The 24,988-nt window shown below is 50.0% G+C and overlaps 14 protein-coding genes across 14 annotated transcripts; 5 read left to right on the top strand and 9 right to left on the bottom strand.

The window, feature by feature from the left end:
* Positions 1–46: 46 nt before the first annotated feature.
* On the bottom strand, positions 47–1,569 carry SNOG_01953 (hypothetical protein; the record flags this gene model as incomplete). Its single annotated transcript, XM_001792523.1, has 3 exons — positions 47–111; positions 204–1,145; positions 1,209–1,569. The coding sequence occupies 3 exons, from the start codon at positions 1,567–1,569 to the stop codon at positions 47–49; spliced, it is 1,368 nt and encodes a 455-aa protein (XP_001792575.1).
* Positions 1,570–2,223: 654 nt separating this feature from the next.
* On the bottom strand, positions 2,224–2,571 carry SNOG_01952 (hypothetical protein; the record flags this gene model as incomplete). The annotated part of the gene is made up of 1 exon (XM_001792522.1): positions 2,224–2,571. One exon carries the CDS (start codon positions 2,569–2,571, stop codon positions 2,224–2,226), a length of 348 nt encoding a protein of 115 aa, XP_001792574.1.
* A 1,276-nt stretch (positions 2,572–3,847) lies between these two features.
* Positions 3,848–5,255, top strand: SNOG_01951 (hypothetical protein; the record flags this gene model as incomplete). Its single annotated transcript, XM_001792521.1, has 2 exons — positions 3,848–4,438; positions 4,560–5,255. 2 exons carry the CDS (start codon positions 3,848–3,850, stop codon positions 5,253–5,255), a joined length of 1,287 nt encoding a protein of 428 aa, XP_001792573.1.
* Positions 5,256–5,703: 448 nt separating this feature from the next.
* On the bottom strand, positions 5,704–5,850 carry SNOG_01950 (hypothetical protein; the record flags this gene model as incomplete). Its single annotated transcript, XM_001792520.1, has 2 exons — positions 5,704–5,747; positions 5,796–5,850. 2 exons carry the CDS (start codon positions 5,848–5,850, stop codon positions 5,704–5,706), a joined length of 99 nt encoding a protein of 32 aa, XP_001792572.1.
* A 2,111-nt stretch (positions 5,851–7,961) lies between these two features.
* On the top strand, positions 7,962–9,172 carry SNOG_01949 (hypothetical protein; the record flags this gene model as incomplete). Its single annotated transcript, XM_001792519.1, has 3 exons — positions 7,962–8,011; positions 8,136–8,496; positions 8,552–9,172. The coding sequence occupies 3 exons, from the start codon at positions 7,962–7,964 to the stop codon at positions 9,170–9,172; spliced, it is 1,032 nt and encodes a 343-aa protein (XP_001792571.1).
* Positions 9,173–9,309: 137 nt separating this feature from the next.
* On the bottom strand, positions 9,310–9,927 carry SNOG_01948 (hypothetical protein; the record flags this gene model as incomplete). Its single annotated transcript, XM_001792518.1, has 1 exon — positions 9,310–9,927. The coding sequence occupies one exon, from the start codon at positions 9,925–9,927 to the stop codon at positions 9,310–9,312; it is 618 nt and encodes a 205-aa protein (XP_001792570.1).
* A 996-nt stretch (positions 9,928–10,923) lies between these two features.
* Positions 10,924–11,793, bottom strand: SNOG_01947 (hypothetical protein; the record flags this gene model as incomplete). The annotated part of the gene is made up of 1 exon (XM_001792517.1): positions 10,924–11,793. One exon carries the CDS (start codon positions 11,791–11,793, stop codon positions 11,062–11,064), a length of 732 nt encoding a protein of 243 aa, XP_001792569.1. The 3' UTR covers positions 10,924–11,061.
* Positions 11,794–12,490: 697 nt separating this feature from the next.
* SNOG_01946 (hypothetical protein) lies at positions 12,491–13,033 on the top strand (the record flags this gene model as incomplete). The annotated part of the gene is made up of 1 exon (XM_001792516.1): positions 12,491–13,033. The coding sequence occupies one exon, from the start codon at positions 12,491–12,493 to the stop codon at positions 13,031–13,033; it is 543 nt and encodes a 180-aa protein (XP_001792568.1).
* Positions 13,034–13,272: 239 nt separating this feature from the next.
* On the bottom strand, positions 13,273–14,316 carry SNOG_01945 (hypothetical protein; the record flags this gene model as incomplete). The annotated part of the gene is made up of 1 exon (XM_001792515.1): positions 13,273–14,316. One exon carries the CDS (start codon positions 14,314–14,316, stop codon positions 13,273–13,275), a length of 1,044 nt encoding a protein of 347 aa, XP_001792567.1.
* Positions 14,317–14,759: 443 nt separating this feature from the next.
* On the bottom strand, positions 14,760–16,971 carry SNOG_01944 (hypothetical protein; the record flags this gene model as incomplete). The annotated part of the gene is made up of 3 exons (XM_001792514.1): positions 14,760–15,713; positions 15,966–16,916; positions 16,960–16,971. The coding sequence occupies 3 exons, from the start codon at positions 16,969–16,971 to the stop codon at positions 14,760–14,762; spliced, it is 1,917 nt and encodes a 638-aa protein (XP_001792566.1).
* A 932-nt stretch (positions 16,972–17,903) lies between these two features.
* Positions 17,904–18,795, top strand: SNOG_01943 (hypothetical protein; the record flags this gene model as incomplete). Its single annotated transcript, XM_001792513.1, has 3 exons — positions 17,904–18,027; positions 18,088–18,676; positions 18,708–18,795. 3 exons carry the CDS (start codon positions 17,904–17,906, stop codon positions 18,793–18,795), a joined length of 801 nt encoding a protein of 266 aa, XP_001792565.1.
* Positions 18,796–20,181: 1,386 nt separating this feature from the next.
* SNOG_01942 (hypothetical protein) lies at positions 20,182–20,758 on the bottom strand (the record flags this gene model as incomplete). The annotated part of the gene is made up of 2 exons (XM_001792512.1): positions 20,182–20,285; positions 20,539–20,758. The coding sequence occupies 2 exons, from the start codon at positions 20,756–20,758 to the stop codon at positions 20,182–20,184; spliced, it is 324 nt and encodes a 107-aa protein (XP_001792564.1).
* Positions 20,759–20,936: 178 nt separating this feature from the next.
* Positions 20,937–22,140, bottom strand: SNOG_01941 (hypothetical protein; the record flags this gene model as incomplete). The annotated part of the gene is made up of 3 exons (XM_001792511.1): positions 20,937–21,152; positions 21,207–21,512; positions 21,562–22,140. The coding sequence occupies 3 exons, from the start codon at positions 22,138–22,140 to the stop codon at positions 20,937–20,939; spliced, it is 1,101 nt and encodes a 366-aa protein (XP_001792563.1).
* Positions 22,141–22,644: 504 nt separating this feature from the next.
* SNOG_01940 (hypothetical protein) lies at positions 22,645–24,331 on the top strand (the record flags this gene model as incomplete). Its single annotated transcript, XM_001792510.1, has 4 exons — positions 22,645–22,721; positions 22,763–22,778; positions 22,840–23,424; positions 23,456–24,331. The coding sequence occupies 4 exons, from the start codon at positions 22,645–22,647 to the stop codon at positions 24,329–24,331; spliced, it is 1,554 nt and encodes a 517-aa protein (XP_001792562.1).
* Between the last annotated feature and the right edge of the window lie 657 nt (positions 24,332–24,988).

Below are 24,988 nucleotides of genomic sequence, written 5' to 3'. Positions count from 1 at the left end.
CTCTTATGAGTGGAACGTTATTTCCAAAGCCAGCTCACACGCGAAGCTAAGCGCCCGTATGCTTATCGTCAGACTCACCTTCAGCATCGTCGTTCATGGCATCGCCCATAACTGCATCGCTGCCAGGCTCATAACCCCAAGATCGCCCGATGAAGGCATCGTAAAGTCCGTCCCCATCACCAGCGTCATGGGTGCATTGTTACCCGACTCGTCTTCATCGCTGCTTTCCTCGCCCGCCACCTTTCGATCATACGCAATCTTGCGGTAGCACGGCGTGCTATGCAAAGCATGCATATGATATCGCTTACACCACGCACCCTCAGTAGCCTCCTCGATCTTCAAAGTGAGCTTGCGGCGTGTCATGCGCAGCGTAGTGCACATAACATCGTAGATGAGTTTTGGATTCCACTGCACACCACGACGCTTGTCAATCTGCATGCGGTTCTCGAGCTTGTTACCACACAGCGCCATTGTATCTGCCCAGAGGTTGCGTGCTGCGCAGGGACCTACGGCTTCGGTGTACAACTGAGCGAGGAGTCCTGGGTTGAAGTCCGTAACGTCCATGTCGAGCAGCGGGTCATTTTCTTTCAACACGCGGCTGAAATTAGGGGCGTTCTGGTCATAGTCTTTCAATCCTGCTTTGCGGCGATTGCACAGCGCCTCGTTGTAGCGCCAGCACAGCGCGTCGAACTGATTGAACTGCTCTTGTCGGCGGCGCTTGGCATGGAATGCGCGGATCCAGGTGTCGGCCACGAGATCGCAGACATCCCAGTTGCCCTTGGTGTGGGCGCGGATGTAAATGCGCATGAGCAGTGTAGCTGTGTAGGCTACTTCGACACCGCCAGGGTTCATTTTAGGGAGCTCGACGGCTATCTCGAGATCGAGCCCGATTTCGCTCATGATTTGGTCGACGCACTCTTCCAGCTGTTTGTCAACTTTCGGAGGCGAGCGAGGTTCGCGGGACTGGGTATCGATAGGCCAATTGTCTTGTGGTACTATGGGGGCCTGAGGTATTTGTTCAATGGCCTTGTTCTTCGATTTGCGCGCCAATGGACCATTTGACTTCCTCTTAGATGATCCATTCGAAGGCTGAACTGAGTCGTCCTTGCGTGGACGACCGGGTCCGCGTTTCGATAGGAGCATCGCTATAACAATGAGTCAGTATACGCCGACGTTTTACGACCGGGAAATTGTTTGCCGTTACTCACGTGAAGGGCCCGGTGCTCCTTGGTAGTCATCTCCGCCGTCCTCGTCATCCTCTTTACCGACGGAACTAGGGATGAAGGTGTCGCTTCCATAGGCGAAGTCATGTTTCTTCGTTGCCTTGATCTCACGACCGGAGCGACTCCTCCTAACTGCCGCCGGCTGCGCGATAGGCAGCTCCTCATCCTCTTCTGGCTGCTCATCTGCTTGTGCCTGGTCATATGGATCGATTCCGAAGCCGAGAGTGGGCGCGGTGCTTTGCTGGCTGTGATCACTGGCGCGAGGGGGGTGGATCGTCAGCCTGAAAGGTGATGGTTTCGCAGGCATATCACCTGGTGTGATTGAGTCCCTCACGTTGCGCGACATATTTGCGCGTGCGCCGACCCTCGGGTTAGGTTTACGACCCATCATGACTGTCTTCTGAGGTGGCATTATGGAACCAATTCAACCTATGAAGTTGTGTAGTTATTAGGTTGGGTCGCGGGTAAATGGGGAAGTGGCTGCGATGAATCGGGAGGCGTGGGGGAGAAATAGTGGCAACTCGTATGCTACCTGGTGGGAGCGCAGGTGAAGGTGAATACCCTACAACGCTGGCGGCCAACGCACGCTCGGGCCTCTCTACCGAAGATAACTCACGTGACACATAGGTGAAAGAGAGGTAAAAGAGAGGTAATATGAGAGATCAAAATTAGACTACGCGGTAGAGGTGATTGTGTGGGGTACATCACTACACGTTGCTCACAAGGCTTGTCCGCTCACAAGACCAATGGTAGTAGGCACCTTGGAAGGCATGAGAGGCAAAGGCAGTGAGCATAGACTGGGGTAGAGCCTTGCCCTTAAAAACAGCACGCTCTAACCATAGAAATTTTCCTGGCCGCTGTGTAAAATGAAGAAAGTAGCTGAAACAAGCGTTGTAGCTGTCCAGCATAGAATCTGGAAAGCAAAGTATGAGATCTGAACAGAGATATTCGAGGCTCCAAGAAACAAAGGACAAGGAAAGAAGAAGAACCGAAATCTACATCACAGATGATGTTGCAAACTACCCAATTGTTCAACAAATTGGCACGCAGTTACTTCCCCCACCGAACTCACAATCTCCAGCAAAGGGTTGGCCAGCATTAAGATCTCTGCATCTTGCTTCTTGCGTGCGCGAAAAGCAAGCACTTGAAAGATCTGCTCGAACACTTTAGAGTCGGTGGGCATATTGATCTGCTTCCACATACCATCCTGACCGTCGTCGAAAGCATTCAACAAAGACTCCTGACCGTAGAGCCGGATGTTGCGGGCTAGTGTCTCTAGCACAGGTAGTGAGCGCTGGAGCCCGTAGGCCGTGATGCGCTTCTGGTAGTTCACGTCCAACGTGCGCATCATAACAGTGGTTCAGAAGCTTGCTGTATGTCAGCGGCGCCTTGTCGATACGCGTCGGAGCTGCGGGGTGATGGGCCATGTAATGGCAGAAAGCCTTATAACGTCGCGGCTGGATCGTTCTCGTAGGAACTACCATACCATTCTGGCGGAACCACGCCTCTTCATGTTTGATAGATTCTGTAAGTTCGATCTCAGGCGAGCGGAAAGCTGTCATCTCATGAATGATGCAACCTAGCCCCCATATGTCGCCTTCCGGCCCATGCCGCATGATTGTTTCTGGTGCCTGAAATCCAATAGTGCCGACGTGCCCAAGAAGCATATCGTGTCGCGGGATTTCGCTCCGCTGCACCAAAGTCAGCTATCTTGAGTGTAGTAGGATATGCTTGGTGTCCTGCAGCTGGGGATAGGAGGATGTTTTGGCACTTTATGCCGCCGTGCACTACTCCAGCGCTGTGTATAAAGTGCAGTCCGCTAGTAATGTGTTTCAAAGTTTGCCAAATGAACATTTCGGGAATGAGTAGCAATTAATAGGTATTTATACCTAAGGCTTAGTTAGCTCTAACTTCTTAAGCCTAAGTCCTAACACAAATTAGGCACGAATTAGGCCTAATTTGTAGCTTTCTAGTAGTTAGGGGCTAGCGCGATGCGAGGGCACGTGCTTGGACAGACGTCTGCACCTGGGCAGTTTTCGTCCCTTCACTTAACTCTCAAATCAACTCAGCTCAGACTGGCGTCGCGATCAACATCAATGACACGGCCAGCAGGCTTTCTGAACGAGTCAACGAGATGATCATAGCTAGCCGACGGCTACATACTCCCGGGACACATCTTCAGTTCCGAGATTAGTCAACATCTTCAGTCCCGAGATTAGTCAACATCTTCTTGGTCGGGCGAATATGTTCTCCATTCACCATGGCTCGCGAGCGTACGTTCACTAATCTCTGTCCGAAAGTTCATGTAGTGCCTGAAATCACCAGGCGCTCCGGATGCGCCAAAGTTTTAGTGCTGATGTTCGCGATATCTATCGTTCGATATAGAGTGTATGCAGGTGTCTCAACACGTCGATCTCCTCAGCAATCGCAAACACAACGACTAGCAAGGATATGATCAGTCGCAAATCTTACCGAGAGTGGGCTGGATGGAACGGCGCGCCAAGGCTTAGTACAGAGAAACACAACAAGTGGGAAATGAATATAAATGCAACCCGCATTCTCTCTTTTGTTCTTTAGCTATCATCGCACAACCCAAACGACGAGACAGATATCCACCCCGCAACATGACTACAACAATAACCCCTGATTATCTCGTCATCGGAGCCGGAGCCATGGGAATGGCTTTTGTCGATACCCTGATCACGGACACAAAAGCTACAGTAGCGATAGTTGATCGCTACGCTCGACCGGGAGGTCATTGGACGATTGCTTATCCTCATGTCACCCTTCATCAGCCATCTGCCTTCTACGGCGTTAACTCGCAGGAATTTCCGGGCGAGAAGAACATTGACAAGATTGGTGGGAACAAGGGCATGTCCGAGTTGGCAACAGGAGACGAAGTTCGTTCCTATTTCACAAGAGTTATGGAGCAGACATTTCTTCCAACTGGACGAGTCGAATATTATCCTTTGCATGAGTGCGCTGGCGAAGGAGAATACCGATCTATCATCACAAACAAGACCATCCAAGTTGGACCAGAGACGCGAATTGTGGATGCCACATTCATGAAAGTCGAGGTACCCGCTATGAGGCCACCACCTTATGAGGTAGCGAAAGACGTCCATCTGATCACACCTAACGGTTTGGTGTCCCTTTCTCGACCTTACGGCGGTTACACCATAGTCGGAGCTGGAAAGACCGGGATCGACGCTTGTGTATGGTTACTAAACAAAGGAATCGATCCCAAAGACATATCCTGGATCATGCCCCGTGACTCATGGTGCATGAATCGCAGTAATCTCCAATCCTGCATGGTCCCCCGCGAATGATTCCCAGATATTGGAGGTAGAAGGTGAAGCAATTGTGAATGCCTCATCTCTAGAAGATCTGTTCTACCGGCTCGAGGCCAGCGGAAAGATGATGCGGATTGATAAGAACATCTGGCCCACCATGTACAAGTGTGCCACAGTCTCTGTTCCTGAGCTGGAGCAAATTCAAAGAATTGGAAACATTATACGTCAGGGACGGGTCGTACGCATTACCGCAAATGAGGTTACATTGGAAGGAGGCAAATACACACCGGTGCCTGATACAATTTATATCGATTGCAGTGCCGATGGATTAGCAAGGCTCAACCCCGTACCAATCTTCGATGGTAAGCGCATCACACTTCAGCCAGTGCGCTACTGTCAACAAGTGTTCAGTGCCGCTTTCATCGGCCATGTCGAAGCTACCTACGACAATGACGAGGTCAAGGACTCACTCTGTACCGTTGTACCCCACCCAGATGAAACTCAAGACTTCCTTGGTATGGCCCTTGAGACTTATACCAATGCGGCGAAATGGTATGCAGAGCCAAAAACGGGGGCTTGGTTATCGCACGCCCGTCTTGACATAACCAACGCACAAAAGCCTTCAGACTCTGTTGAAGTTGCAAAAGTTGAAGCTGCGAGACCAGCGCAAATACAGGCTATTTGCCGCAACTTGAGAAGTCTTCTGGATGTTGAATCAGCAGTGGGTAGCAAGACTTAGGAAAACAGAACAATGGTACCTGACAAGCAGAGCCCAGTAATGCTGACGTGAGCACCATGCAAGAGGCAAGCGTCAGCATGGCCGGAACGACTGATATGTCATCACCTCGCAATCGTAGCATTATAAGAGCAGTAGCGCAATGAGCATAGCGTATATACAATTGTATACTTCAAAGCATCTTCTTATTTGGCCAGCTGCATATCTATCTACCACGTCCATTAATCGCAATAACATCTAGCTTAACACATCACCGGTCCAGACGTTGCTGGTAGTCGACGCCTCTTAAATCAAGCCCGTCCCTAAACATCCACCCGAAGCAGCAAGAATAGCAACGTCACCTTGCAATCGTTCTACGTCTCAGCAATCCCTAAGATCTCAGTCCTCTTCCCAGCCTTGATACAGAAGTATATGCTCGTCGTTGATGACACCGAGCTTCAGCTAATTTGACTCAGCAGGAACCTTTCGGTGTTCGCGCGATGTAGAGTTCCTCAGCTAATTATGTTTAGCATTTAACTTACATGCATGCTTTATACTACTGACCTGCTTCAGCACGCTTGTAACGTCTTAATGCAAAATACACTCCTATCTCCTTCATGTTGTATCGAAACGTTATACGTACGATGGCAAAGACTATAGTGAGGAAGATACTAAGAAGGGTGAAGATAGCTTCTTTCGATTAGCTAAGTAAGGTAGAGAGTTCGACGTGCGATACAGTATCTATTAACAGTCTGCAAGCGTATTTTCTTAGATTACAAAAAGATAATATGCTACTATTTATCTCTATTATGCGGCCTAATCCTTGAGGACTAGGTAGAAAGTTTAGAGCTAAATTAACTACTATCGTGCAGTTAAAGCCTAAGTAGCGAAGCACTATAACGAAGAAGAGTTACGTGTAGAAGTCTTGGCTTTGGTGTTTGAGCACTCCATGGTAGCGAACAATGTTCGCGTTCTGGCCCAAGAAGGACAGTATCTCAGCTTCGGCCGGTGGCGACGATGGCTCGCTGTGGTGTACAGTCTTGACGGCGACCAAAGAGCCTAACTTTGCGTCACGACATAAGTGTACTTGGCCGTTACCTCCTTCGCCTAATAGCTTTAGTGGGACATGACGTTGGGAGATAGGCTGGGCGCGGACGGGTCGATCCATCTCGGTCGTAAGCTGCTGTTTCGCGTGAGTCTTCTCGTTTTGATAAGAAGAGCGGATGTGCTTGAACTTTCCAACAAGAACCATTGCTCTAGCTTTTATGCGCTTCATGAAAAGGCAAGCTCTAGGGTGCATGTTCGAAAGATAGTGGCTAACAGCAGTGATGTATGAGATTTAGGCTATTGGTGGAGGGTTTCGGTCGTGGAGTTGACTTGCAGTTGGAGATAAGGGTCGAAAATGGAGAATGGAACGAAGGGATTTAATCGAGTGATGAGGAATACGGAACCAGCCTCACGCTGTGAGACAACGCCTTTGCTGAGCTAGAGGTGAATCTCCAGCGTGGGCTAGCCTGGGGCCCATCACTTTTATCACCCTCATTGTAGTCGATCATGGTGATTTATGCTCCAGAGTGATTCATGACTGCAATTTTCCGTGAATATCATCTCATGCCCTCAGGCCGCAGGCATTGTGCCGGAACTTAGACGAGTGTACCAACAATGCTACCTTATTCGGCTTTCGTCCGCGAAACATTAGCGGAAGAGGGTATAAGTTTATAGCGAGGTACTCCACTTTGTTCTTAACGAAGAAATAGAAATTAGCTTCGCAGTCTGGTGGCACGAATCCCTCGAAACGATGGGCAATCGTGACAAGAAACATGTGTATCTGTATCATCATTGCACGCAATACAAGTGAGGCCGTGTAATGTTGTTGGATCACATGCCTAAATTTGCTACGGGTTTGCTCCACGGCGAAGGGGAGGTGCGACCCCATGCTGAGTGAGTGGATGAAGCCTGCCCGTATGCTGTCGGTGTTTCGGAGGTCCGATGACCGCGGCAGTCTTCGATACTTTGTGCTCAATTGCCTATTCCGGCTTCTTCGCGTCGTTACTGACTTCGCTTGCAATATGGTGGAAGATTGTGCGCACAACGTTCGAATGTAGCAGTCTTGCGCAGTTACCTCACAACCACCACCGCTTGTCATCTAATCATTGTGCGACTAGAGCCTGTAGTGTCAGAAGATCAGGAGGAGGTCGCAGTATATTCCTGTGCTAGATAATGCTGAACCGGATCGATGATTGTCAGCCTGCTGCATTCGACTCGAAGGCGCCGCTTCTGCTTTGAAATCCAGATGCTAACTCCATTGCTTTGGAATACTAAGGGTTGGCCCAATTGCTGTGTTATACAGAGGTTTGATGTTACTCAACAAGTCTTCGTGCTACTATGCGGTTCTATCGGGTGTCAGCGAAGTTGCTGCTCAAGATCGGTGCTATCTAAGATGACGCAGAGGATGTGATGTTGGGCGGACGAGGGAGCGGCATTCGTCCGGCACTAAACCAAAAACATCATATCCTGAAAGGGCCCACTCATACGCCCCGCAAAGTCGCATGTTATTTATGGTATCCTGGTCCAAAACCTGAACCTTGATTGACGTTATGCATCTTGGCTACATATAAGTACCGTATACCGTATTTCAAAAAGACAAAAGCACGACTCCGACCACCTCCAAACCTACACCACAGTTTCGAACACACCTCAATCATTCCTGAGTCTTTACCAAAATTAGCAATGGCGTCTCCACAGAAAAACATCGGTCTTGTTGGTCTCTCAGCAAAAGGGTACGTATGAGGCGAAATAAGAACCGGGTGTCTCGGCTAACCCTTGTAGCTCATGGGCTTCAAGATCTCACCTCGGATACCTTCAAAACACCGATCTGTACAAAATTACCGCTCTCCAGAACAGTTCGAAGGCGTCTGCGGAGGCTGCGGCAAAGGAGTACAAGTTAGAGGGCGTGGCGGCTTACGACAATCCTTCCGCCATTGCCAAAGATCCCAATGTCGACATCGTAGCTGTCAGCGTGAATGTACCAGAACACTACAAGCTCATTGTTCCTGCGCTTGAAGCAGGAAAGGATGTCTTCTCAGAATGGCCACTTGCACGCAACCTATCCGAAGCGGAGGAACTCGTCAAATTAGCCAAAGCGAAGGGCGTAAAGACCGTGGTGGGTTTGCAAGCTCGCCAAAACCCAGCCATTATCAAGGCGAAAGAGATCATCGAGTCAGGAAAACTTGGAAGAGTCCTGGGTACAACCATGTATGGTCACGTGAGTCTTCCTATAAATCCCATTTACGATGTCGTTGCTGACCTCTATTTTACAGGGCACGATCTTTGGTCCGGTCATGCCAGAGAACTTTCTCTACGGCTTACCCGTGGAAGCCGGCGCCAATCTGGTAACCATACCCTTCGGCCACGCGGTCGATGCATTGTGCTATGCTCTCGGCGAGATCAAGGATATTTCCGCCACTCTCGCAAACCTCCGCCCCGAGCACGATCTCATTGATAACGATGGCAAGCCCAACGGCAAAGTTACCAAGACAGCACACGACTATGTCTCCTTTAATGGCAGACTCGCGAATGGCGGTGGCGTTATCGATGTTACTTACGTTGGAGGACACTCCCGCACTGGACGCGAGTTTTACTGGGAGATCAACGGCACAGAAGGATCGCTTGTGTTTGAGAATCCCAACCCTATGGGTGGGCATATTCAGATGTTCCAGCCGAGCTTGAAGTTGGCAACGAATCAAGGCATTGAGGAGGTCCAAGTTGAAAAGGCTGCAGACTTCTCGTTCAATGTTGGAAAAGCATGGGACGCGCTGGCTGGCAAAGGTTTGGACCAAGGATACAGTGTTACCACCTGGGATGATGCGCTTCTTCGTCACAAGATGATTGATGCGATTTACCGCAGCGGTGAAAGTGGGAAGAGGGAGAACTACGTCTAGACACTACACATGCGCGGAGTGATCTAATAGCCTTCAGGAGCACACTGATAAGTTTATGGAGAATCCTGAATGCATTTGGTGCTACAAGATATCTTGTTTGTGTTTCCAAAAGACTTTGAAGAAATCCAGGCTACCTCTTAAATCTCCATGCGCTCATGGTCATTGACCTTCGCCGCCTTGTTGGCATACTCCAGGCCCGCAATGAAGTCTCCATACAGCTCTTCCTGGTCCTTGTGGACGTACTTGCACCTGTTGCGCGGGCACTGTTTGCCCCGTCCCTCCTGTATACATCTGTCTCTATAGGTAGGTTTCGGCAGCGAATAGTCGATGTAGCCGTCAGCCTGCGCACTTCGGAGAGGGTGTGTCGTGCTCCGTGGCCATGTAGCTCCCTTGCTTCTGAAAGGAAGAGGCGCGGCACCGATCGTCTCAACCTTGTTGGCCTGGAGTTGGCGGATCATCTCATCCTTCTCGGCCTGTAGGCGGTCTGCACGAGCTTTCTCCGCTCGCCATGCCTCCACCATCTTCTCGTACTCAGTTGTACCGTGCCCGATGATCTGGTGTAGGGCCGGGGGCGAGATAGTGGCAAGTGTAGATGCCGGATCGTTCAGATGCTGAGTCCAGCTGTTTGCTGGCAGAAGTGCGACCGCGAGATCGGCGCCAAGAACGTCTTGCGACGGCGTGTCTATATCGCCCTCATTGGTGATGTCCATGGTGTTGTCGTCCTTGTCGGTGACCTCCATGGTGGTGTGGGGCATGGTGAGTGATATTGAGTTGATGCGCCGGGAACGCGAATTCGAATTTGTGAGGGTGGTTGATTTTTGAATAGTACAGGCAATGTGAGAGTGTGCATAGATAACAAAACCCCGCCAAGCCTGCTAGCCTCCGGTATGTCACGTGCAGCAGAGTGAATGTGTAGAGACAAACGCAACTTGACACGCCCGCCGCCGCGCGGCCGGCAAACGCGCGCGCCCGATATCACTAAAGGCACGCCCGATTCCAACTTGTTTCTTCTTCCTCAAGCTCGACCCTTAAGGATCAAAACTCAATGAAAAAGATATCATATGGCAAACACTCCACAAGGGAAAACGTGCAGCTCGCCGCAACCAAACTCAAGACGGATAAAGGGCCATCCGTGTATGCCAGCAATTCCGAAGCGAGTACGAATATGATCGCGGACTGGGACGGGCTAGCCGTCCCTGGTCAGCCATTCTTGCAATGGGCCTTAACCTTATCCCGTTGAACCACAGATTACTGCTAGAACGGTGTCGCCTCCGGGGATTGCGTCAATGTCGCGTCTTTACCCGGATCGGACCCACGTATGAGACATTAACTTCTCCTGGAAAGAGCTGTGTTAGTAAGGTGGACGCTGAGGAGGTGGGGTGGGTTGAACTTACAGTGCGCAGATGAGGAAAGAGAAAGAGAGTTTGAGGGGAAGCCAGGCTTTTATAGGTAGGAAGGCCTTGGCTGCGCTAGGAGCGGCGATTCCGTTGTTCCGGTCGGTAGCCTTGACGGTGTTTGCCAGGTCAAGGTGAATGTGGGTTGCCGCTCACCTAGGCCATCAACCCCAGCAATATCGGCTCTCGCGACACACACACAAAAGTGATTACGTGAGCACCCTGATTGGAAGTCACGCAAATTTAGGTAAAGTTATCCGCATACTGTGGCGGGTGTACGGTGCTTGATGGTCTGTGTTCTTGCATGCTAGGCGTATACAATGTATCCTTGAGGCATGAGTTGAGCAGAAGAGGATTGATGCATCAATTCCATTACTTTCTTGTGACTCAAGCTGTTATAGTAGCACCCACCGTATACATCAGGCATCCTCAAGGTAAAGCTGCCACTACTAGAGGCAGCGTACTCTTTTGGCCAACACAAGAAGTGAGACACATCTAATCGAGGCTCTGTGCAAGTGCGATAGCTGAGAACCTAAGATCCCCACCCTTCTCCGACTCGATTCTGATCAATCTTCCTAAGCCCTTCTCCAGTGCCGCCGCACTCAGCACATCCTCGTCGTCCTTCAGCGCGCCTCGATCGAGCGGGCCTTTGCGGTCACCTTCAAGCTCCCACAGATGTCCATCTTTCGCCTTGACAAACGCGACGAAATGCTGTCCACTGTGCACGTTATTCTGAGGTGTCGGCGCAGCTGTGTCGCCCAACTTGGCGGCATCCACATGTGCCTTTTCGAATTCATCGGAATCTTCTAGGACCTTGGCACGCTCCCACATCGTCTTTGGAAGTGCATCTTTGCGGATCTTGTCGAGTGTTGAGCCTGGCTTGATGTGTTTGGAGGCTTCACTGTTGAGCAGGGCGTGGACGAGGCCGATGCTCCCACACGCATTGCCGATCGTCTGCTTGAACCAGATGACCGGGTCGTCTTCATCTTTGCCGCCGTATTCCGGCTTATCTTCGTCTTCTGACTGTCGCATCTCTTTCCATGTTGGTGTGAGCGGGATAATGACAAGTAGAGCGTAGACAGGACGTGGAATGAAGGCCAGAAGGTCTAAATCGGTGAGGGAGTAGACGTCGTAGAAAGCGAGGGTGTCATCCAAGCCCAGTGACTGAGCAAGCTGGTTCATGACCTCTGGGTTGTTTTCGAGCATCGTCCAGAGTTTCTTCGCCATATTTGCTGGTTGTTTGCAATGATAACCAGGGTTGGTTGATGTTGTTGCAATGATGGGAGACGGGAAGGTGTGGGTTCGTTAATATTATATCACATGATGGTCATCGTAGGGCGTGCTTCAGGCTTCAGGCAACAGCACGACGTGTGCACGCGTGCGACAGGGATGATCTGCACCAGTAGGTCTGTTGTAGCTAGCGTGGTGAATTGAAGCGGGAAGCGCGCTGGGGATCCATTATTCCTTGCCCCGCACTAGATCGTTTAAGGAACGCGGGGTATTTTCAGGCGACGACGATGCTTGCTTCAACACCATAGTACCAATGTTTTGCATGTGCAAATAAATCAACCTTTCTCTGTGTTACTTCCTATAATCTTCTATAGCTTCAAGCTTTTTCAAGTCACCAGGGCTGTTTCAAGCCACAGCGTACATCGGTCAGAGACCGGGTCAGACCGGGTCTCCGCATCCGTATAGCTCATTCCATAGCATATATATCTGTGTTCATGCCCAGCCTGATAGTCGCGACTGGTTCTTGTTCAAAACTAAAACTTATATTTATCCTCTTTGCATTTGTTTCTGGATTCTAATCTTTCGTTGTTGATTAATTCATTTCGTGCAGTCATCTGAAAGTATTGAATCTAGAAAGAAAGCTGTCACACCACCAAGGACCATGGACGACGAAGCAAGACAAGCCTTAGCAAATATGGAGATGCCACGAAGGCCGATCAACTTTGTACCCTCTACATCAGGCGAGATCTTGAAGCTTGGCCACATTACGTGTAGGATTATGGAGGATGGATCAAGAACAGGTGACTTTCCGCCAACAACAATCTTTCCACAAGTACTGATCGTTCCAGACAACCGCATAGGTTCTGCCGAATTCACACTCCCACCAAACACGGCTGGTCCGCCAGCTCATTGGCACGAGATGCACGATGAGACCTTCCTCGTAACACAAGGCGTGGTACGCTTCCACGCACCTGACGGAGCGTATCACGATGCGCATGTTGGCGACTACGTCACTGTACCTATTCGCGCACCTCATACGTTCTCCAATCCATTCGACCAAGAAGCGAGGTTCTTCAACACGTACACTCCCGCGTTCTATATCGATTACTTTAAAATACTGGCTCAGATCAGTAAGAGCGATGAGAAGATGAGCAAGGAGAAGAATGTCGAGGTGATGAGTCGGTTTGCGACTATGCCGGCCAAGCCAATGCTGGAGGAGCAGGCGAAGGGGAAATAGTTCAGGTGGCATAAGAGGTATATGAAGCTGACGAGACTCAGAGCCTACTGTGTACATGCGCACAAGTAGGTATATATCTATATGTATTTTCCTATCTGCTCTCTAAAACTATAGATGGTACGAGGTACCCATATCGTAGTCTAGAAGCTAGATTCACATTACTGGTCTTGTCGCTTATCCGCTATGCACGTTGAAAGTTCGATGGCAACATGAGCCTCCATCCACTTCGCCACTTCCACTCATGTCTTCTTCTTCTGTGTCCTGCTTGATCGACGTGTGACAGATGTAACACGTGGTCGTTTGTTCGATTGCTCGATACTTTCGCTTTCCTCTGCAGAGCTACCATCTTCATCTCCTCCTATGCTCCTTCTCTTCATGCCCTGGCTGTAACTTCGTGCATTGGTGCCTTTGCGCTGGCGTAGAGCAGCAATCTGGTGATCATGCCTGTCGACTGCGACGTTGGCCGCGACATCGGCTTTGCTATGGCGAGCACTCTTGGAAGCTGGAACATTATCTCCGCCGATGCTTCCCATAGCATGGGTACTGTCTGTTACCCAATAATCGTCGTTGTCGAAGAGTTCGGGGTCACCTTCCATCGGCTTCTCGGATGTCCTTTTGGCTGTTTCAATAGTAGCCTCCACTTCCTTCGGGTCAGGATTGACATCCTCAAACATGTTCTCTCCTGTCCTCGGCATCGCTGTATCGAACGGATGTCTCTCATCTCCCGGTACGTATCGCGACGAAACCGTCCCATCGCTATGGCACTGCACGCTCGTAAACTTGAGCGCAATATAGCACTTCCTGAACGCTGCAGCCTTCTTGCGTGTCTTTGCCTCTGTCGCTCGCAACACCGCACGCCGCGCTTCGGCGTCCGAAGACGACAAGTCCGCTGGTATCTTCTTTTCATTCTCCATCTCGACGCACGCATCGCAATAGAAGGGCTTGTTGCTAAAAGTATTGCCGTTCTTCATCTTCATCGCCTTCTTGTGCTTCAAAGAGCGATCGAGGTCGGCATCGTCGTCCACGTGATAACAGTTCGGCGCACACGGTTCGTTGGGCAAGGCAGTCGTAACGAGATGTCCGCACTTCAATGCGTGTTCGAAAGACTGCTTAGTATCTAGGCAAGGGTTGTTTGCATCTTTGATACTCCTCTTCGGATACGTAATTGTTTCGCGGACGATCTTGGGTGATTTGGGTGTCTCGCGCCCCATTTGGAAATTGCCATACAGAGCGAAACGTGAGTTGAGCATGGCGGAAAACTGCTGGACCATATCTGGAGGCATGGTGAAGATCGATAGGCAGCTTTGGTAGGCGCAGGCGCAGGATAGGGGAGGTCTCGTGACAGGCTGTGACGTAAAGAGAAGGCGCGGTCAAGTGTAGGTGAAGGCGCGCCCGGATGGAAGACTCGATACCTGTACCTTCCAATTCGAGAGAGCAAGTCAAGGTTGAAGGGTAATGTGTAGGGTAGAGACGTGACAGAGAGCAACTTGTGCAAGAAATGTAATGTCGCCTCAATTTTGAAGGCCTTTTTCACCATGTATTCACGGGACGAGGAATTCCTGGTCATGGCGCTTCGCAGCGCACTGAAGTGAATGATTGATCCACAAGCAACACATATACAGGTTTCTATATTGAATTTCTCCATGATCGCTGTATTAGGAACCGCAGAATCGCGATCGTTTTAGATCGTCTAGCGTGGGTGCAGTCGAGTGTGCTCACTATATGTCTAATATACCTTGAACTCCACCACTCTAACCTTCTTCCCGAGCTTCGGCGCAAACACCAACCTCACCTTTTCGCTCACTTTCTCGTCCCAATCGACCTCAGTGATCCCGTTTGCCACGCTATCTCCGTACTTCCCACCGTTTACGTCCTCACCACCAATCTGCACTTTGTAGCTTTCAGGGACGTCAAATCCCTGCTCTTCATTCGCGAAGAATGCTATGTCTGCGCCACTAGTCGATGTACTGTTTCCGAAATCGACTTCGAGCCACATTTCCGTCCCGTTGGACACTGGTGTACTCCATCCGTTCGCCACATCAGTTTCGGGGAAGAACCATATACGGCCATCAATTGCGGGGTACAACTTCGTGGAATTGAAACCCGAGATCGAGACGCTGGCACGTGGGTATGCGGTTGTGCTATTCAATTGAATTGACTTTGCGATTCGTCTTTCAACCGCCTTCGGTGACAGTCTCGTCAACGGCACGCTTAGCTTGGTCAGTGCTGGCGAGGAAGCTACAATCTCGCCATCAACCTCGATTTGAAGGCCTTTGGCGTTGTAGTGTGAGCCGTCAACGTCGTATTGAATGGCGATCTCGTGGCCGTGGTAGATGATACGCTCGGCACGGAAATAAGTAACAGTGGAGTTATCGATGAGTGGATTGACTTCCAAAACATTGTCGATGGAAGGTCGAATACCGACGAAACCAGAGAGAACCAGATCGATGAAGCCAGAATGGAAATAGTGAGGTGAGCGTTTGAGGCCGACGATAGGGTAGCCAGTGTCAGGGTAGTAGTCTTCTTCAAGATCGAGAATTCCTTCACGCTCGGGGTTGTAGTGGAGAAGCGCATACTGCTTCAGTAGCTTTGTGTGGTCGGCTGCTCTTATGATACCAGCCGCTGAACCAATGGGGTAGTCATTGAGGAAATTTGCCAGACCAGAAATGATTTGTGTGGTCTGATACGGCCACACTGCACCGTTCCACTGACATCTGCAAGCAATTAGCGGGTGTATTGTCTGGTTTGAAGGGAGAAAAGGGGGTCGGGGGCGGATTAGGGAAGGGAACGGAGAAAGGTGCTCTCATGGCAGCAGTACTTTTGAACCGCCCCGCTGTCTTCTCGAATCACTCAGATTTGGTAGAAGTTTAACTTACTTTACAAAAGTCAGCAAAAGGTACTTAAAAACGTATCACGTGTAGTCACTGCTTACCTCAGGCTGGCGACCATTCTCTTCGACGTAGCGGTATTGGCGCATGTAGTACTCGTAGCTTGGCTCAACTGTGCGCAAACCATGTTCTCCGGCTAGCTGACTAGGATCGAGAACATGTCGCCATGCTTCGGCATACTCTAGGGTATCGTCTGGTAGACTGTGCGTCCAAGGTACCATGCCCACCAACTCTCGACCGCGAATGGGGTCCCAGTATGTTACGTTTGTGTTGTTCACCTGGAACCGATCGATAAAGTGCTCGAATGTGGTGTTCCACAGCGCCTCTTGCACGCGAGTCTTGATTGCTGTAGCTCTTGCGTTGTACAGTTCAACTGTAGCATTCATGCCACCCTTCAGCGCAGCGAGTTTCGCAATAGCTCGGGCATTGTCAAATTGATAGCTATTGATACTCGGTCGGAATGAGTCTCCGCCGAAGAATCCATCGTAACCGCCCGATGCATCAATGCTAGAGATCGTGTACTCTGTCGCATCCCGAATCGGCTCCACGTAGTACAATCCTTTCGAAGTATCGAACGAGTCGTCCCAGGCATTGTACACTGTCTGCATATTGGAAAGCCTGGCAAGCGCATCTTCAGCTACACCGTCTACCAAGTAGCCCTGGTAGACAGCTGCAGCCATACTCTCAGAAAATTGTCTTCTATTACTTTGCGGCCCAAGTATGAAGGTGGCGTAGTCTTCCTTGAAGCGTCGATCGCGACACCAGCGCCCTTCGAGGATATGGAAGCCCGTTGCATCGTTCAATGATGCCCATGGTGTAGTCTGCCACCCGACGTCATCCAGAAATTCGGTAGAGATGTAGCCGTTCGCTCCCAGGTCGCGCTGATGAGCCCTGAATATCTTCCAGCGGTAGTAGTATACATCAGTGATTTCCTTATCACTTGATTCGAAGAAAGGTATGCGGTCTCGGTACCATGGGGAGTCATTGCCGAAGTACTGTGTAGAGAGCGCATCCACATCCAGTCCCGCGTGTACACACCGCAAAGTACATAGCAGAGTCACCACAAGTGAAGCTCGCATCTTGAATTGGCTGTGATTGTTTGGTGACCCGTCTTGCTGGTTGCGAACGTGTCGTACTTAAATCTAGGTGCAAACGCCCCCGGACAGTGATATTAGCCTTGTGCTTCGTCATGGCGAAGCGTTGACGCACCAAAGAGAACGACTATTTCTTTACCTTGCCTTGAAGCGGCAAGCGACAGCAATGTGCATGCTAGGGGATCGTTGTCGATGAGCACTTAGCGAAGTTTGACATTAGCCTACCTAGCTGTCCCCACTTATTCTCCGCATAGAGATCGGAAAATGGCTGATCGGCAGGAACCTATTTTTCCGTCCATTCTCTAACACAAAAGACGATGCGAAGACCTCGTCCTACATACTAAGGTTTTCGCCTACAACGGAAAACGACCAGGGTGCAACAGCAGGCGGCCCATTCAATAGCCTGAATTTATACAGTGTCGCTAGCTTTCGGATTTGACCGCAAGGTTGTGTATAGCTTCGGAAACTTTTGTGACCACCGTACAACCTATCCATCTTCAATCTGTGCGTCGTCCCTTTTAGTCTTTGCCCACTACAATGGTTGCGGTTCGTGGCCAGTCGTCTGATTGTTCCTGAAGCACAGCATTTGTGAGAAAGGTGCTAGGTCGAACGATAGGATTCACGAGCGCGGGGAAGTGTGACGGCGTTCACGATGCAGCGGGCAGCTGGGTGGAGAAAGAGTGAAGGTGCAATGGACAGCAAAGAAACATGACGCGACGCGCCTTATCTTAGCTTCGTTCCTTATCAGCACCACATTCACTCCACCAAGCACGTAATGTCAACAACGACGTCATACTACCCTATATCGCTTACAGTATCGCCATTACGAACCTACGCAAAACCTGTTTCTCTCTGAAACCTCTTCTTTTTCACATCCTCGAATACACAATGCCTACGATTCTCGTCGTCGGCGCAACTCGCGGTCTCGGCGCTAGCATTGTCAAGACATATGCAGCCGATACCAATAATCAAGTACTGGCGACTGCAAGAACCTCGAGCCCTCCAGCCAATAGTGAGTAAAGTTCATATCGTTTAGTGATACGATCTCATGTTGCCTTCATCTACTGACAAGGCCAAGCAAAGAATGTAGCCTACATCCCTAGCATCGACATTGCAACAGAAGATGCTAGCAGCACCCTAGTACGTTACTTGGAGTCACGGAAAATCACCAAAATCGACACGGTTATCATAACTGCCGGCTACTTTGCTACCGAGTCCCTCAAAGAACCGTCCTTCTCCGACCAAGAACGCATGTACAAGACATGTGTTATCGGCCCTACGATTCTTGTCACTGCGCTTGCAAACAATGGCTCCCTGCTTTCACAGAAATCGAAAGTCATCTTCGTCTCCTCGGAGAGCGGCAGCATAACGCTCAGACACGAGTCGGAAGGCGGTGGAAACTACGGCCATCATGCTAGCAAGACCGCACTGAATATGTGTGCGAAGTTGCTGAGCTTGGATCTCAAGGAGCGGGGCGTAGCAGTCGCTGCTGTACATCCGGGCTTCATGCGCACGGAGATGACGAAGAATGTCGGATTCGACAAGTTCTGGGACGACGGTGGTGCTGTCACGCCGGATGTTGCCGCAAAGACTCTGGTGGAGTGGGTCGAGACATTCGATATCAGCAAGACAGGACAGTATTGGGCGCCTCGCGGGGCTGGGTGAGTACAATCATCGGGGATGGTGTATCAGGGCTGACTCGAACAGTGATATCGGTACTGCTGAACCAGTCCTAGGAGCGAAGGACAAGCTTCCCACGCCTCTCCAGCTTCCGTGGTAGATGCAAGTGCATTTGGTTGACTCCCAAGAATGCTACGAAGATTGATGACTCATAACATGACTGAACGACCTCGATAGATAGGTACAATCCCAAAAATTACTACGAGACTCTTTGCGGTACCCATACTTTCATGATCACACTCTTGAAACCTCTTCTCATGATGGCATATATTTGCTAGCCCCAAGTGGCGTGCTGACTGTAGAAGCGGGTCGATAGAGTCCTGGTCGTCTTCGCCGGAGCTTTTCGCCCAAATCGTGCCGACTTTGAGTCCAACCCTACTCTCCTGTACCCACAAAATTGTTACCTTCACTGAGTGGCAGTCATTTCTTCCCACTGCCGAAATCTCTTATATTCGTCGTAGCTACGTCGCAGTTGCTGGATGGAGTGCCGATGGTTGCGCATGATACAGCCTGTATTGATTCAACGTATTGACTTACTGCTTGGAAGTCTTGGCCACTCACGTTTGACGATCTTTCGCGTCTTCGGTGAAGCAACGAGCGTGATACAGATTCCTATAACAGCGACGAGGACACCAATCAGGGTAATTATTGCCTCTCTGGACCAACCAGAAGCCGGGGTGGAGGTTTGACTAGGCTGCAGTGGTGCTGCATGTCCCAAAAAGGCTAGAAAGAGTGGTGTGAGGCGTGCTACAACTGATCGCATGCTTGGACTGCAATTGATGTGGTAGGCTGAATTGGCCTTTGGCAGGGGCGTTATTAAGGATTGTAAAGCCGAATTACGCAGTCAATTTGTGAAAGAAAATGAGAGGACTATGAAACAAACTGGCAAACATGCGCAAGTGTATTTCAACTGATGAAGTTGCTCTTGGGGAACGACCCCATGGCATCGAAATAAGTTCCCCTTATACTCAAGATTGATCCTACACGACGCCCAAACCATGAAGCTGGCGAAGTGACCATGATGCCCAACATGCACGCTGTACTAGCAACCCTTGTCACCGGTCCCTTGAACTCTCCAAATTGCGTAGGATACGCAAGGTACAACCAATCAATAGGCGCTGAGACGCTGTTCTTGAATTGCAAGGCAACCAATCAGCGATAGACAGCGGTGAGTTCAGAAAAGTACTTGAAGTCCTTCCAAACATGCGTTCTTTACTCTTTCAGAGCCAGAAATCTCAGGAAAATGTTGCAAATATCTTGTGGATACGTGTGGATGTGACTTGTGAAAGGAAAGATCAACTGGAATCATCGGCGTGCAGAGCCTCATCATCCTTACGCTTCCTCTTGCCTTACATGACATTTTGGCCGTTTCTAGTAATACATCCAGGATGCCCAAAACATTCCTGGTGAACGTCAAATATTGCACCTCAGCATTTCATGTCGTCATCACTCGAGTATTGATTTTGTACTAGAATATGTATTGCGTTCAATTCTCGAAAACAGTCAAAGGAAGTAGATCAACAATAGCCCCAGGTCTGGCGGAAATTTGATCGCAATTGCCAGCTAGTAGTACTTCCGGGCGGTGGAATACTGTTCTTTATGTCAGCATGGGTCAGGCGGTCAGATTTGGTTGGTGTCATACTGATCCGTCCTAGCACCACACCATGCCGGATGCCCCGCGAGGACGCTCACATGGCGGACATCTCCATCCACTCCTTGAATTCGAGGTATTCTCTATATTTACGTTGCAACTGATATACTGGTTCACGGAGATTGCGCTTGAAGCAGTCTTACGAAAAGTCAGACGGTTATGATGCAACGTTAAAAGATTGTTTCTACTCACTTATGAGGGTTCTGCGTAGACTGGGCGATTTAGCGAACGTGGTCAGGATCATCGTCACAGCCACGATGACGCCGACTAGGCCATTTATAGCCTCGCTGCATAAATGCGTTGTTGGAGGATTGGTTGGTGCTGCGAATACAGGGGTGGTGATACCTGGGCCGAGAAGCACAAGGAGGAGTAGTGCGAGTGGAGCCATTTTGCGACGGGATAGGCCAGCCATGTCGACCTCCGAAAATTAGTATGCAGAGGAGTGGAAACCGAACTTCTACAGTATGTTCGTGATACTGATGAGTAGAATATGGGCAAGGGTTCTCAGGTTTTCAACGATTCACGAAGGCAAATCAGTGCCGAAGTGCTATGTTCAGCCATATCCAAGACCTTGATGTATTGCAATACGACTATTTTGTCTCTTGGGAAACATTCACGGTAGAAACCGTGCTCACTGCTGTACCCGTGCTGGCCAGCCTTGGCTGCTGTTCTGGCGTCCATTTCTCCGCGTCACCCAATCGATCAGATGTGAGTCCTGCAGATCCGGGGTTGCGCAGACCAGCCTCGAGTTGTCTTTGATAGCTGACTTGTCGGAGGCGTTGCGCTTCTTTTGGTGTAAGGTGTAGCTACTCAGAGGTCAGTCATGCGTGAAGAAACAGAATAAGTGTAGTGAAACTAACGTAGATCTCTACTCCGATTGCGTGAATGACCACAGACAGCCATAGAGCCATTCCGAATGGAACGTTCAACGCTGCGCCAGCATTCGCGCCTCCAGGACCGTCCATGCTGGCGTTCACAAGCGCAAACTCGGTCAGATCGGTACCGTTGATATAGGCGGCGCAAGATGGATAGCTTGAGAGAAATTCGGAAGCGTCCGAAAAAGTCGACTCGATCTTCGTGCAGGGCCAGGCAACGAAGTATTCCTGCTTTGATATGATCATGGCTGCGATGATCATTATAAGTCGGTTCGTGATGATTGCTCCAGCCTGTGCTGTGTGAGTGGGTTGAATAGTGCTTAGAATACAGGCCACTTACGTAGAACCATCCTCGCAGCATCCATGCGCGGTGTTGTTCAATCTGCAACCTCCTGATGTTGATGTATGATATGATGAAGCAGACCAAGACGCCGGTGCCCACGAACCCAATCCACGCTTGAACATCGAGACCACCACCGAATGAGTGACGTGCAATCATCAAGGCTCCTACGAGACTGATGGCGTAGAGAAGGATCGCGAAGTAGCCGGAAATGCGATGCACCATAATCCAACGGTGTCGAATGTATGGCGTGAACTGCATTACAGCGAGGATGCCCGCTGGCAGTACACTAGCAAGATGCAGTAGTATTCCAATCTTGTACCGATCGAAGTTCAGGAAGTAGTAGCATTCGCCGGGTGCGGCGCCATTTCCATCACCCGATGGTGTACTTGGGCAAAAGTTGTTGTCGAAGTTGAGGTACATGAAGCGTGCGAGGCAGAAGCCTACCATTGCACCCCCAAAGATGAAGTAAAGCGCGAAGTTGTACCCCTTGGTAAAGCCGACGGGATTGTAGATCTTCTCAGCCCAGGTTTTCGTTGACTTTGACGTCGCTCGAGTAGGAGTGACCATGATGCTCATGGCTTTTATGATGTTCGTGTGGTCGACAGGTACGGATAATCAACCTGTTGATGACAGCTTGTGTGTATCTCTATGTGTGTATTGTCAGACCATCCATTCCAACACGTCGTCCATTCTCTTTATACGTGTTGAATTGCTGCATCATGGCTGAGCCAACCTATTGTGGTCGATCATGCGACGCGACGGCTTCTCTGTTGCACAGCCATGACAATTTCAGCGACAGACTGCATCTTCGGACTATCGAAAGCAATCGCCAGGAAAATGTAGCACATTGAAAACTTGGGAGCGCTCTTTGCAGGCTTCTTCAGCGTCTAAGTAAGGGCTCTCTTCGCATGGCTAACCGTGTCAAACCTAGCGGCGCACAATCATCCTGAAGCGGCAAGGCGTGATCCGTCGATCCCACCCGTCACTGGACGCCCTGAATCTTTCGCACGTCTTGTCGAGGCATCATCATACTATGCGCACCAATGAATGCGAAGTTCCTAATGCGAACCGGTTACAAAGATGCCCCGACATTCCACAACGTCTCTCATCGGGTTCATTGTGCGCGACGTGTTCGTCTCAGGAGAGAAGGCAGTATGGTAGGTGTCGCTGGCCGATCGAAAGGATGCATCACGTGCAGGAAAAGGAAGAAGGGTGTAAGTGGCGTGCAACCTTTTCGTGCGTCAAATAAGCGTGAACTTGGGCTGAAGAACGTAGTGCGACCTCAAACAGCCTGAGTGTGGACAGTGCATAGAACGAGGGTTACCATGTGGCGGCTATGACAAAGATCGTGTCTTCATATACCACGATGCCGGAGTGAAGCGAACAACTCTGGCTTCGCAGTATGCTCAATCACCACGAGGTGCAAGTTCCGGAATGCTCTCACCTCCAGAAACGCCCCCAACGACGTCGTTGATATCTACCACGCCTGCACAGGCATACTCAGGCTCAGATGTTTTCTCAATGTTTCCACGCGTACTATCTGCGAGTTTTGCACAGTCAGCATACAAAGAGAAGAGTCTGGAGGCATTCATTAGCACATATGTACCGCGAGGTGACCTCAGCAGTACGAATGAAGAGGGTAAACAGCTCGTTGGAATGATGCCACGACTCAATAGTCAAGACGAAGCTTTACGCCTGGCCATTCTCGCTATGGGAACCCTAGCCCTGAGCAAGCAGACGAATGACTCGTATCTCGGACAGCAGGGGCGCAATATTTACGGCAAAGCGCTTGCGGAGACTAGGAGAGCCCTGCAGGATCCGAGTCGAGCAAGGAGTACGGCTATGCTTGCTATTCCTTATGTAAGTAAACTTGTGGACGATTTGAATTCAGGTTGACACTGACCACACGTTTCTAATGCAGGTCATGGCCCTTTTTGAGATACTGTTTGGCGCAGAAGAAGCGTCCAGCAAGCAGGCGCAGAACTGGCTTAGCCACGCGCAAGGAGAAATCGCCCTGATAGTCGCTCGAGGACCCGAGGCATTTACGGAGGATGCTGCTCACGCAATTTTCGTCAACGCTAGATGGCGACCTCTCATTGCTTCCTGTCGGACACGAACAAAATCAATCTTGAACGAAAAGAGGTGGAAGACTATACCCTGGAGAGGTCGAATCAAAACGCCCCAGGATAGTCTTCTCGACATCATGGCCGGAGTCCCTGAGATCCTCGCTAATATAGATAGGTGGGGAGCTCTCAGCGCTGGAACTCCACAGGACGAGGCAACCGATCTAGCAACATGCGCTAAATGCTGGACTTTGCACATTGAGCTTCAAACATGGCTTGTTGCCAACGAACACGAGATCCATACGCCAGTCACAACCACACCAACACCAATCACATTTCCAAACTTTGATGTAGCATGTCTTACAATAAGATACTGGGTGATAGCCCTCATGCTTTACTCTAGCCTCGACACCGCCTCTCGAATACCAACGACCGATATTTCGACTATGCACCCAGACCGTCCACATCCACGTCAATTTGCTCGACTCATCGCCCGCTCAGCGAACTACTTTTTCCAGGAGAGGTATGGTATTGTGGGGCCAACTACATACTCGTTCCCACTAGGCAACACCATGCTATACCTGAATCGCAACCTCATGCTCGACGGACAGTACGCCAAACTGGTAGGAGAGGCATGGAATTCTCCGAACATGCCCATGGCAATCAAAAATTTCTTGAACAGTCAACGACTTTCAGTATCCTAGCTACTCAGGGTCACCTTAGGGTAGTGATTCCTGTTCTGGTGCTTTTACATGAGCTTCTGCTGCAGGGGGACTGTTAGTTTAGCGATCTCTCGTTTTCGTTTACTCGCAAGCTCGCTCAGTCATTCATAATCACGTGTTGAGTTCCAGCAGCAATCTTCTCGTGTTAGATCAAGCACTTGCTACAAACCTGCTGTTCTATAAGGATAGGTCAGATCTGATTCTTACAACGGCTATCAATCCATCCTAGGGCTGTTCCAGATATCGTCGACGACTATATACGCTAAGACATACAAAACACTGAAGCACAAGTTCAGTCATCGTTCGCGATACCGCGTCGCCAACGGTGCGGTTCATCGGGATCTGGATATACTCTATGCTCAGCATCTCTGTCTCTCTTGTCATGACTATTCATTCATATTCCGCACTGAGTTCTATGCTTCGTTGGCTCACTATCATCTGTTTTTTCCTAAACTCCGATTTCACTTCCCTCCAATGAAATCGTTCTCGCACTATTGACACACAACGCTATACCACGCTGTGTCCGTCCATACCTCGTTTTTCACTAGTGGATGGCCGCAATAGTCAATTCAATCACTCTTTTCTAGCACCTTAACGTTTTTCTAGAAGAGCGGGCACAGCCAGTGCGTGTGCCAAGAG

This window comes from Parastagonospora nodorum, assembly GCF_000146915.1.
Source record: "Parastagonospora nodorum SN15 chromosome Unknown scaffold_3, whole genome shotgun sequence".
Classification (NCBI taxonomy): Eukaryota; Fungi; Ascomycota; class Dothideomycetes; order Pleosporales; family Phaeosphaeriaceae; genus Parastagonospora; species Parastagonospora nodorum.
Note: the sequence above shows the minus strand (reverse complement) of the source record. Positions and strands in the feature narration are given on the sequence as shown.